General features: G+C 36.9%; 1 protein-coding gene across 1 annotated transcript in view; it reads right to left on the bottom strand.

The window, feature by feature from the left end:
* Window positions 1–313: 313 nt before the first annotated feature.
* ci (cubitus interruptus) overlaps window positions 314–13,231 on the bottom strand; it is a 502,748-nt gene continuing 489,830 nt past the window's right edge. The window contains 5 exon segments of the mRNA XM_068350994.1: window positions 314–2,932; window positions 3,198–3,575; window positions 3,748–4,542; window positions 4,697–4,936; window positions 10,347–10,511. Coding sequence (XP_068207095.1) covers window positions 1,403–2,932; window positions 3,198–3,575; window positions 3,748–4,542; window positions 4,697–4,936; window positions 10,347–10,511 — 3,108 coding nt within the window. The 3' untranslated portion in view covers window positions 314–1,402.

Here is a 13,231-nt window from a genome sequence, read left to right as displayed (position 1 = left end):
CCATGTAACCTACCTGTACTGTACTGTATTTGGTGGTTTTGCATTCACAGCTATTCTTGACTATTCCTTTTGATATAGTTTGGAATGTAATTTTGCTGTACACCCTAAATGCAGTGCCATGATTATGACACCCCTGTCTTAAACAACTGCTTTGGGGGACTAGTTTTAGCCTTCACTAATTAATTGTTTCTGCAAAACATGGCTCCCATGAAGGTTCAGTGATAAAGCTGTTTTGTGATTAAAGCTATATCTGTATTTATAAATACAGTTCTATTTCATGCTTTAAATTATTGTTCGTAGGAGTAAAAAAAAAAATCTTCAGTTTTCATTTAATTATTTTTTTTAACAAGAAAGGGTTCTTGCAAGATTAACATTTGGATGTTTACAGAAATTCTCAGTCTGTCAGGACTACTGTATGTAATTATATTCCGAGGTACTTCTATGAAGGTAATTTAAATAACTTGATGGATTATAAAAACAATACTGCACAGTATTCTCATTTACACATTGAGCCAGACCACCAGTATACAAAAAGGGCATAAAATAGAATTTGTGGGAAAAACGTCTTTATTTCAAGATGTTATGAATTATGTAAAAAAAGTATTGTAAGTACAATCAGAAAATGGAAAGACTCGATGACGAAACCAATGTTATTCTTACAAAACTTAAATAATTAATCAATATACACATTTTTACAGTGTCGATTGTAAAACAGCCCCCTAATTTGGCCAAATCTTGTATGGCACCTTTAAGGACGGGTTCATTCTTGTTTGGCACTATGATGGTGCATTGCATGGCACAACATTCACCTACTGATATATGTTCACGATTTATTCATGTTTTAGAAACATGATTTACACTTTTAAGCAAAACTGTTGAGGTAAAGTGGACTTTCATCCAAGCTTTTCAAAGGATTGTTCACACAGCTTATATTTAGTTAGTGAATAGATGACATGTTTACAGGTATCCTCATTTACCATAAATAGTTTCATGTACACTGTCACTGTAAGCTGTGCCAAGCATAATAGTTTTCCCTTTTGGTCCTTTAGTGAGTTTTGCAACTAATTGGCCTTGGGCTTCCAGCAATTGCAAAATAACCCCAATTTCAAAAGGGTCTTCAAAGGTTGTAGTAAACGGCGTAGGCACTTGTGAATACCACTGATATAAATGTGTTGTTTAACCTATCTTATTGGGACGACCAATACCACTGGGATTTCAGATACACGACACTTCAGTACATGACATTTGTACAAATATATTTATGATAAATCATACAGTATTTACAATCTAATTCATCACAGTCAACCGTATCAATACAACGTCTATTACTCTGCAGTCACGTAACATTAACTTGACTGGAGATCAGTACAGAACACAAGTTCTTTTTAACCAAGGAAAGGTGTCACTGCATCATTTGGAGGTATTTATTTTCTTCCTGTAATGAAGTAAGGGAGGATGTCATGTCATTTATAACCATGTTTGAAGTCTCTGTTAGAGCAACAGGAAGTGGTGTAGCAAATCTTGAGGTACCGTGAGGTGGGAGCTGAGGTGTGGGTTGCTGGGTAACAGAAGCATTAAGGGTACTTTGTGACCCTGGGCCCGTGTAGCCAGCCACTGTACCATTAGGATTTAGTTTGGGCTTTTGGTCCGTAGTACTGGTAACTTCTTCTTTCACAACTGTAGAACTCCAACTTTGACACTGTTGAACATACTCCAGTGTTCTCTGATATGTGTCTGGTTTCATGAAATTCTTACAATTACTTTTAGTGTCCACAGACTTTGTTTCTCCTGCTTTTGTGTCCGTTGGTTTTGTATCTACTATTGCATTTGGTACAGGCACTGCAGTTCCTGTATCCACTGCAGCTGGTCGTTGTTGAATATTATTAACTGCACCACCATCATTATTTGTAATACCCCCAGCTATAGTAGCTGCTGATGCTGCAGTATTATTGCTACTGGTATTTGACTTTCCTCCAGATTTTGACTTGCCACACTTTGTTTGAGAAGACTGACTAACATCACGACACTGAACATCATTTCCCATAGTTCCTGGATAAGACATTGGCATCATACCTCCAGATGGAGTCATTGGATTTGGGTATGGGCCACCCATTCCCATGTAACCCATAGGTCCACCCTGCCCCATCATATTGAGCTGCTGTTGAGAACCATACTGTTGTCCCGGATACTGATTAACACTCATTTGGGAACCTTGCCAATTGCCCATTGACCCTTGTTGGCCCTGGTAATTGGTCATGTCTCCCATGGTATTTCCACCTCGATTTTGACATCCTCCACATGGCGCTTGGTAGGCTTGTGGAGGGAGATTAGGTGGCGCAAGATGACCGCAAGCATGAACAGGGCCATAGTTCCCTTGACCCATGCCATAACCGCCTCCTCCCTGGGGTCCAACCATGCCATTATATCTCTGTTGCTGCTGCATCATAGGTCCATACATATGTTGACCCATCATCTGTCCTTGTTGCTGATACTGTTGTTGAGCATACTGTGGCCCTTGTGGCTGGTGGGGCATCTGATAATTTGAAGCCATAGCCTGTTGTGGATATGCTGGAGACATCTGATTGTAGGCCTGAGCTGGAGCTGCAGGGGCTGGAGATGGCATTGGGGTATTAAACTGTTGTTGGGATCCACCACCAGGCATGGACTGATTACCATATCCATGAGGGTGAGCAGGAGAGGGAACTGAATACCCTGGTGATGGCTGTGGGTACTGGTAATTGCTGGCTGGAGATGGCATAGGCTGGTTGGAGTAAGCAGGGCTTAGCATAGGTTGATTTGAATAGGCTGGACTGGGCATAGGGTTTCCACTATACGCTGGGGAAGACATCTGTTGATTGTGAATGTGGTTAGGTGTATTCCCTTGACGACGATTATCTTTGGTGTCTGATTTCTTCATCTCGCCATTTCCTTTCTGAGGAAAGAAAAATTGGAATAAAGATTGAGGGAAAAATGCATGAAAACTACAGTACTGTACTGTGCCATTTTATTACAGGAATAGAAGAAAAGTGGGGAGTGATGAATACTTTTGGTGAATTAAACTTTATGGCTTTTTAAAAAATTTTGTGATTGCAACATTATGACTGATAACTAGATATAAGACAACTTCAGTAATTCTTTTAATCATCATAAAACTTTTACACAAATATATTATTCCTTTGTATATGTAAACTGCTAACCTGGTTGAGGTAGTCGACCATATCATCTGGTAGCACTAATTTATTTTCAATAGGTTCATCTTCTGCCACCTGATCTAGCTGCAAACCATGATTTGGGTGCCTAGGTGTAATGGGTGGTAGTGGAGTTCGGGCATTAAAAGTAGAGTAGCTATGGTGACGTTGCAATCTCTGTCCATCATCTCCCATCCCCATTCCTCTTTCTAGTGGTCTTACAGGGTCAGAAGCTCTCCTAGGACCCTCCGAACGAGTCTGGTGGTCTAGACGGCCTATAGGTCCCGCAGGGCCAAAATGGCCTCCACCCATTGAGGTCCCCATACCCATCATATTACCACCCCATCCACCTTGTAAACTATCCTGACTCAAAGACATGTTTTGAGTCTGAAAAAGAAGAGCAGAAATTAAACCAGAGTCTGAAAGTAATAATTGGTAAGACATAAAATGTAAACATATAAGTATACAGTGCATTTTAAATATCTTGAATAATTTATAAACCTTTGCTGCAATATATTTCATTACACTTGAATTATGTACACCACAACATTTAAATTACCTGGACAACAAGATTGGAAGTGTTGTATAATTCATTTGTAGCCATAGCTCTTCTTTGAAGTTTGGCTAGATGAGAGCTCATAGACTGAGCAATACCAGCCATATTGAAATTAGAATTTTCTGAAGAGCGCCTTGAGGAACCTAAGGATATTGGGTCATATGGAGAAGGAACCATATTCTGACGTCCCATTGAAGCAGCAGATACTTGAGATATCTCACTACATCGTCTGCTATTTGGATGTAAGGAATCACTTCTCATACTGCCATAGTACGTACTAACAGTTGAATTAGAATCACGTCTGATGTTTTGAAGTAACGTTTGACCTGGACGGAAATGTAAATCTATCAAATTTTTACGTGCTTGCTGTGAAGTGGTCATGCTTCCACTCATTTTAAGGTCGGTGATTCGCTGCGACAGCTCTCCTACACCACTTCCTGTTGAGTGTCTTGGACCTCCAGGAAGATTGGGCAAAATATTTGCCAAGCCTTTGGCTTGCAAGCGGTTTTTCAGTCTATTTCTGAGATTGCGTTCTTGTAGGTTTATTGGTCCTGACATGGAACCATCCAAACCATTTAAGGCTGCTACACCAACTGGCAAATCAACACTTGCATCGAGATCATCCTCAACTGCATCCCACACCTCCTCTTGATCCAAGGATGCTTCGTAGCCTGCGGTAGTAGTAACATTGTTGTCACTAATGGGACCATCCAACAAACGACTCTGGTCCATCGGTGTTGTCCCTCCCACAACAGTGTCCATATTAGGGCTATGTTGCTCTCCAGGAGATGTTGGTTCCTGAAAGATGATAAGGTTAGAATACTGGAATCTATATGATAAAATTAAAAATTGCACTTACAAACTTTATTAATTTAGCTGTGAATTTTATTAGGAAAAGGTTTATAACTTTATTCATGATCCATGTAATCACAAGGGTTAATGAATAGCTTACTGATGGACTGGAGAGTGAACCAGCTTTTCCACCATCAGAATGCGGTGAACCTTCTGGATGAGCTGTACCACCATCCTTTCCTCCTCCGCCACTTCCAGGGTTAGCACTGGGATGGTCATTCCCTTTATGCTTCTTGGAAGCATAAAAGTCAGCACCATGAACTGTCTTTACATGCTTGCGTAAAGAGGACGGGTCTGTGTAACGCTTGGTACACCCAGGAGCCTTGCACACATAAGGTTTCTGTAAAAGAAAGAAGGCCATTAGTTTGAACATGTTGTAACTAATCTATTTAAAATTGTAACATTAAATTTAAGCAATTCAATACCTTTTTCTTGAGTCATGAATTTTCAGTGAGGAATCTCATGTACATATTCAACACCTGGGAAGACCTATGGTGGTTTAAAGCTAGTTCAATTATGAATTTTATTCTAATCAAGGCTTAACTTAAACATAAGATGATGATCATATAAACATGGAATAAAAAGGAAGAGTAAGCAAATTCACTTCACAAGTAAACCAAATAGGAAATAATTTGAGACAAGACAAACTATTCTGCTTAAAATATGCTCACTTACTATCAACACTGGAAACAAAAAATATAATTAAAAAACACATTAAAGCTGCTGAATTCTAAACAGTGAAAGCATTTTTCAATTACTAGAGACATCCCCATGCACAATACTTGGAGAATGCAGTCAAATATCTAAAATAATGACAGCTGTAATGCTTATATGTATAGTTTAAGAATGAGATAGCAATGCTAGAGATGTTAATGTTCTTGCTACACCATGTTTCAACTTTTGATGGTAGAGTAACAGCATTTGAGTGTTCTTTTCTCAAATGCAATAATTACAGTACATGTACATCATTAAATGTGTAGCCTAATATACTGCCATCCTCGCTGTTAATGTTAACTCCTATCTGCATTATCCAATTAAATGACAAGGTATAGTCATAACACAAGGATACCTTTCATATCATTTACACACAGTCTCTGCGCAATGCAATATGTTAAGAAACCTTACCGGTGGCAATCCTGAGAATAGCAGCAGGAGAGAGAAACATGTTAGCACACACTGTAAACAAACCAATACTTTTTCTCTGTGCTCATGAAACATTAGCAGTGATGAAGAATTAAACGATTATCCTATCAAAACTAGTATACATATAAACGTATTATGTATAGTGTGTGTGTTACAGAGGTTGTGGCGACTTGAATAAAAATACACCATCTCTCACTCACTGTAGTTTAAAGTTTAATCCCCGCCTGCCGGCTACCTCTGGACCCTGTTATGAGTGGGTACAGTGGGCAAGGAAAAGAAGCATGAGGTTTAACATCATTCGGTTATCCGTAAAAAATTTATTTGATAAAGGGAGGCTCTACCCATATGATATCTACCCCTTATGGGTTGCGCTCACATACTGAAGCTAAAGAAAACCTTGATGTGCCCATGGATGAATTCAGTGTGTTTGAAGTCAAAGCTATCACTAAAAAAATCAAAAGAGATGGAAAGCCCCTGGATATGATGGAATAGCTGCCGAGGTGATATTGGCGGAAAATGAAGACTCCCACAATACTTAACAAGATTATTACGCCCAGAATACCAGATTATTTTGTAGAATGTGGCGAGAATATGCAAAACCTGATGAATGGGAGCTAGGAGTGTTGGTGAAAAAAAAAAAAAAAATACTGATTGCAATAATTACAGAGGGATCACACTTACGTCAGTTGTCATGAAAATATATATGTTTTATTCTAGAGAGAAAGATTGATGAAAAGCTGGGAGATGAACAAGCAGGATTTAGAAGAAAGGTAGAAGTTGTACTGACTATATTTTCATTTAAAGACCTGTTGTGTAGAATATAGATATCCACTTTTGATGGTATTTGTGAACTGAAAAAGCCTTTGATAGCGTGCACCAGCCAATTTTGTGTTCTGCGTTATTATCGAGTTCCTCTTAAATATGTAAATTTGATTAAGTGTTCATGAGCATAGCATGTGCAAAGTTAATGTTAGTGGAGTCCTATCAAATGAATTCCAAGTGAACAGTGGAGTACTCTAAGGGAATGTATTTATCCTCATGGATTTTGAAATGCATAGAACAAGTGGGGATCGTGGAAAAAATTTGCACTGGATTGATAATAGGAAACTGGCTGACTTAAAGTATGCTGATGATGCTTATTAGCAGAACACCACAGGATTTTCAATACTTGCTTGCCAGAATGCATGCAATATCACGAGGTTGGCTCAAGGTAAACAGAAGGAAGACAGACGATGAGAACGGAATATGAAATATCATTGGAAGGAGACAGGCATTAATAAGGTAGAGAGTTATTTAAATATTTAGGAACTATGATCTCTAGTAGAGTCGTTGGAATTGGAGATACAGTAAATGAAAGATTGAAAAAAGCAAATTAGACAATGGCTAGGTTAAGTAAAATTTGGAAATAAAATCACCTGAAATTACATGTATCAGTTTAGTGAGATCGCTGTTACTGTATGGACAGAAGTCGTAGTATGACAATGAAACAATATCCAACAAACTTTGTAGATTCGAGAACAAAACCCTTATAAGAATAATGGGAATTAAATAGCATGACACGATTCAAAATAAAACTATGTGAGATTATTTGAGTGCCATATGTGGATGAGAACATGGTGAAGGGTAGTTGTAGATGGTTTGGTCATGATCTTCACTCCCACAGAGAGATTAGTTCAAACTTTTAACTGGGTTCCACAAGGCACTAAAAGAGTTGGAAGACCTATGCCTACATGGCTAAGGACTATGCAGCATGAAGTAGATGATGAATGGTGAAGTATTGATTTAAAAGCTCAAGATAAAACAGACTGGCGAAATCTAACCTTGGCCCCTTTGGGTCAATAGGCATAGGAGATACCGAAATTAAAAGAAGGATAAGCATGGGATGGAAAGCTTTTAGTAAACAAAATTAGGTTATGAAAATTAAAATGTCACTTTCTCTACAAAGATTTTAATCAGATGGTCCTGCCAGTATTAACTTTTGCATCATAAACTTTGAGCCTTAGAACACGAGCTAGCTACAACTCAAATAGCTATGGAAAGAATGATGATGAAAATAACACTAAGAGACTGGATACAAGAGCAAACAAAAGTAGAGGGTATTCTAATAACATGTAAGGAAAAGAATGGACATGGGCAGGATTTATAATGGGAATGGCATTAAGAGCATCAGATCTTACAATCTTCAATGCTGTATAGAAACCCCTTGCTTGTGGTCAGGAATTTCGTATGATTGGCATTTTTTTTTTTTTTTAGTGCTGCCTTTGACCGTGTTAAACACGAGGCCCTTGTTTTCAAACTCAAACAGTTGGGAGTGGGTAGGTCGTTTCTTAGCATCATTATTGAATTTTTAAGTAATAGATCGCAAATAGTTGTTAATGGGCACCAAAGTGAGTATAAGAATGTGATATCTGGTGTTCCTCAGGGTAGTGTTCTTGGCTCATTACTTTTCATATACACACATGACATGTGGTTTGGCCTAGAAAACAATCTTGTTGCAAATGCTGATGATGTTACTCTCTTTGCATCAATTCCATCTCCGCTGCTGATTCTCATCTTAAATTGTTGGAAAGGAACTTTCCTGATCTACATATTAATCTGTCACCGTCATTCAATTAGTTCATTATGCATGTTGCATAAGATTTTTTATAATTCTGACCGTCCTTTACATACCATGCATACAGTCATTTCTAATAGTCAGGCCTTCTCCATCATATGGTTCAATACTACATAGTATTCTAAAAGTTTTATTCCAGCTGTGATCAAGTTGTGGAATGATCTTCCTGATCGGGTAGTTGAATCGGTGGAACTTCAAAAGTTCAAACTTGCAGGAAATGTTTTTATGTTGAACAGGCTGACATGTCTTTTTATAGTTTATATATGAAATATCAGTTTTAATGTTATATTGTTTTTAAAATATTTCATTTTAATTGTTCATTACTTCTTATATCGTTTATTTATTTCCTCATTTTATTTCCTCACTGGGCTAATTTTCCCTGTTGGCGTCCTTAGACTTATTGTATCTTGCTTTTCCAACTAGGGTTGTAGCTTGGCTATTAGTGGTAGTAATAATAATAATAATTATAATAAAAGTGGGTCCCTGGAAATTGAAAAAGAAGTAGGACAAGGAAGAAAAGACGCTGGATTGACAAACCAAGAAAATGTGAGTATAAGCTCATAGAAAGACCATAAACAGGCACGAGTGGAAAAATATGTTTAAGGCTTTTATCCTGCAATGGATTAGTTACGGCTGATGACGATTTTTATGGACACCTAAAACAAACAATCGGGTATTTATCGGACAAATATCTATGAACAAGGTTTCAACCTCATCTTAGTGGAAAATAGTATGCATTGAGGAGAAAAAAATGAAGAGGAAAGGAACCGAAGAGAAACGACGAGTGTTTTCTGTGGTTGGGTGGGGGGCTATTGAAGAAAAAATATTTTGTGGCAATCAGCGACAGATTTACAACAGTCTACGCTCAATCTTGTGCAAAGTGCAACCCGACTCCACCTCACACTTACGATTTATAATCCTCAAATCACTTCACGAGAATAAAATACAAAACATTAATCTAGGAACTTCTTTTCTACCTTGGCCCTATACCACGATGAAACTAATACCCTTAACTGCATCTAATCTCCTCCATCAGAAGACATGAATTTCTCCTTCCTCAATGGATTGAGTTCCAAGTTTGTGTTGGTCTGGTAAGATTGTTGGTGGTGGTGTGAGGGGGGAAAGGGGGGGGGGGGGGCGTCGCCAGCGTCAAGATTTAACGGCAGACCTTCGCCATGTAACGACTGGGGCCTCCACTAATCTTGCCCGGGCCCCAGGAGTTCTTCATTAGAGCGCGATCGGCGTATACCTCCCTCCCATAATGTATCTGATAACCATCCTTAACGAGTCCATACGGTAGGTCGTATAGTGTTTACAACGACAGGAGCACAAGGTGAAGTAGAGTGGACAGGGGTCCCCGGTGTGACACACAGTGTCTTGTAAGTTTATAATTTTAATCGTTGGGAGCGTTGGATAATTAAGGCTTGTGATGGTATCTTGAAGAAGTGCCATGTTACCTGCCTCACCAGCAGAAAACATCAGGCAATGACTGTCCATACCCTACCCACTTTCCTCAGTCCCACCCCCACCAACTCCTACAACGACTACTATACAAACAGTTGATATAATTACCCAATTACTAAAATATTACCTACTAAAGTTTGGGCACTCTGAAAGCTGAATTCTATAATTTCGAGATTAATTCTTTAATAGCAAATTTCAAAGAATACCTTTTTAAATAAAAAAAATTATAAAAACCTAAAATACGGCAATTTCTGTTTAATCACGAGTTACATCAACATCTTGGTAACTGATATGAATAGATTAATATCTGATACTTTAAAACCACCAAATTGAAGATCTCTTGTTCTTGTAAGGTATACATATCTCACGCTTCTTGAGACGAATATAAAATTAAAAATAACATCAAACACCTAAATAATGGCATAAAATACTTGACCTAAGCTATAGAAGCTTCTTAATACCACACATTTCCAACCATTGTGAGCGGTAATCGGGGTTTTTTAACAAAGACAGAGAGTGGGAATCTTACCTCATTGGAATGCGTGCGGTTTTGGTGCTTGGCCCTGTCGGAGGCGTTGGAGAAAGCCTTGGTGCAGCCAGGGAATTCACACATGTAAGGCTTCTCCCCCGTGTGAGACCTTAGATGGGTCTTCAGGTTTTCCAATCTGGAATACGCTTTGTAGCATCCTTCGAACTGTAAATAGAGAAGGAAAATATTTTTAAAAACTCGATGAAAAGGTTTACTTGGTGGCTAACGTAAAATATTAAATTTGCATCAAATATTCTCGATTAGGCAATAGTCAATCTGCTAAAAAAAAAAAATTAAGTAACACAATTATTTAATGTCTTTCAATAAAAAAAAAAAAAAAAAAAAAAACATAGTTTGAAATTACAGATGTCATATTTCTCGAGCCAACTGATTTTGTTTCCATTGATAAGTGATAAATCTGAAGGATGGGGTCATCAAGACTGTCTAGCTTCATAGAAAAAAAAAAAAAAAATGGCGGCGATGTCATTGCAAGTCGACTGTTTGTGGCTAGACAAAATAACGTGACCACTGTCAAGGAGTGTAACATTACATACAGGAAAATGATGAATTACCTGTACTTACAGTTCAATAAAAAATATATATAATCAATTGGTATATATAAAAGAATAAGTTAGCCAAGAAATTTCTCTTTTACAGGACAAATCTTTTACTGAACCGATTCCCCACCAAAATAACCTGCAGTGAATGCACTAACATTTTACTTCGGGAATAAAGGTGGGTACTGTAATTTTAGTCAAGGAAAGATTACTGAAAATTTAAAAAGTCAGTATAAAGTACACATCCAACTGACTGATTTCAGGTCCGCTGAATATGAAAATGTATGAACGGCGAGGAGCAGTTTTCTTTTTCGTATTGTATATAACACAAAATCAAATTACAGAATGCCTTAAATTCATGAAAAATATGACAATTAGTTATGTGTTAAATTCAAAAGCATTTTCAAATTTCGAAGAGAAAATATAGATTGCAAGCAAAGAAAATATACTAAACTCGTCGCCCCTTTCCATGCTTTAGTTAGGGAAGAAAAATAATGGCTTCCTAGGGGAGGCTAAGTAGTCTAACTGGAAGCATGCGTGTACTAATTTTTTTTTTTTATTTTCCTAGTGATCGTATCACGTCTTGTTGGCGGTTTATATGTGAATTTCACCTACTGTTAGCGCAAATCCCTAATTATTATTACTATCATTATTATTATTATTATTATTATTATTATTATTATTATTATTATTACTACTACTACCACTATTACTACTACTACTACTACTACTACTACTACTACTACTACTACTATTATTATTATTATTAATAAAAGCCAAGCTATAACCCTAGTTAGAAAAGCAAGATGCTATTAAGCCCAAGGGCTCTAACAGGGAAAAATAGCCCAGAAAGAAAGGAAATGAATAAGCTACAAGAGAAGTAATAAATAATCAAAATAAAATATTTTAAAAACAGTAACAGCATTAAATTAGATATTTTATATATAAACTATAAAAACTTCAAAATAAACAAGGGGAAGAGAAATAAGATAGAAGAAGCAAGAGAATTATAATTCAAGACAGGGAAGCCTTTAGTTTCCACCACATTTACTAAAAATCATCTAGTTTCACACGCATGGATATTAGTAAACAAATAACGATATGTTTGTGAACAATGATGGTAATAATCACAAACCACGTGAAAAAGTTATAAAAAATTGCTATCATAAAAGACAACAATGGCAGATGTAAAAAAAATTAACGAAATCAAACGACTCCGTTAAATTAGAATTCAAAAGTAAACTACAGATAGTCTTAACAACTATGCATCTTGGCAACTTACGATTATATAATATAATATAATACTGACCTCCGGAATGAAGAAAGCCGATAGTTTGCCGAATTGTTTAGCTTGGTATCACTACCAGCACCCTTGGCTGCTGCCTAAATAGGCACTTTTCTATTAGAGACTCAACATTTCATACGTCTACTGATTCTATTATATGTAAACACGATTTTGAGGAGCATGACGTCATACGATAGTAAAAGATGTGTTACAGTGTAGAAACAACCAGCAATAATAGTTTTGTATATTACTCGTGGACGAAGGCTCTCGTTAATTTTAGGATCACGATTCTTGCTTAAAGCACACATAGGCTTAGATTTCAAGCCAACTGCTGAAACTACGCTAAAAGATATTTTGAAATAAAAAAAATAATTTATCATATATTCTTCCTTACATCGAAAACTAATGGTTAAATTTAATCGAAATAGCAAAATTGTCACAACATTAATTAAATAAAAGTGCTATTTTCACTTGAAATAAAATTTTACGGTAAACCTTCAATTAATGAAATATAGAGACAATGCAGTTACTCTAAGGGCCATTATAATCACAATTTCATTAATTGCTGGTAATATTAAACTGCAAACCCTAGAACAAGAAATAACTGTTCTCTTATAATGTTAAGCCCTCTAAAATGGAAGAATTGTCGTTTTCTCTTTGGTAGGATAAATCAAAGAATAGGTTAGCCATTGTAATGTCCACTTAATAGACCAGATCTATTAATCAATAAATGACACCTAGATCTCACTCACAACCTTCCAGGGGCATTTAGACACATCTTCGTCAAGTTTCCCTAAAAATAGTTTTTATCGACGTGTCTGGCAATAAGATGCGTAACAAATTCAGAAGAAAATCAACTCTAAATTCTGTCTGCCTCAAATGTCTTCATTTCATGCAATCTGTCTCTTTTATTTCAACCTCTATTGTTGTCTGACGCTACTTAATTGTCTTGACTGTAAAGGAATATTTTATCCGGGGCAAGATTTCTCAAGTTAGACAATAGACAGGTTCCCCAGGTTTAGTTGATGAGATTAGACTTTTAT

The sequence above is a fragment of the Palaemon carinicauda genome, chromosome 27 (assembly GCF_036898095.1).
Source record: "Palaemon carinicauda isolate YSFRI2023 chromosome 27, ASM3689809v2, whole genome shotgun sequence".
NCBI classification, from domain to species: Eukaryota; Metazoa; Arthropoda; class Malacostraca; order Decapoda; family Palaemonidae; genus Palaemon; species Palaemon carinicauda.
Note: the sequence above shows the minus strand (reverse complement) of the source record. Positions and strands in the feature narration are given on the sequence as shown.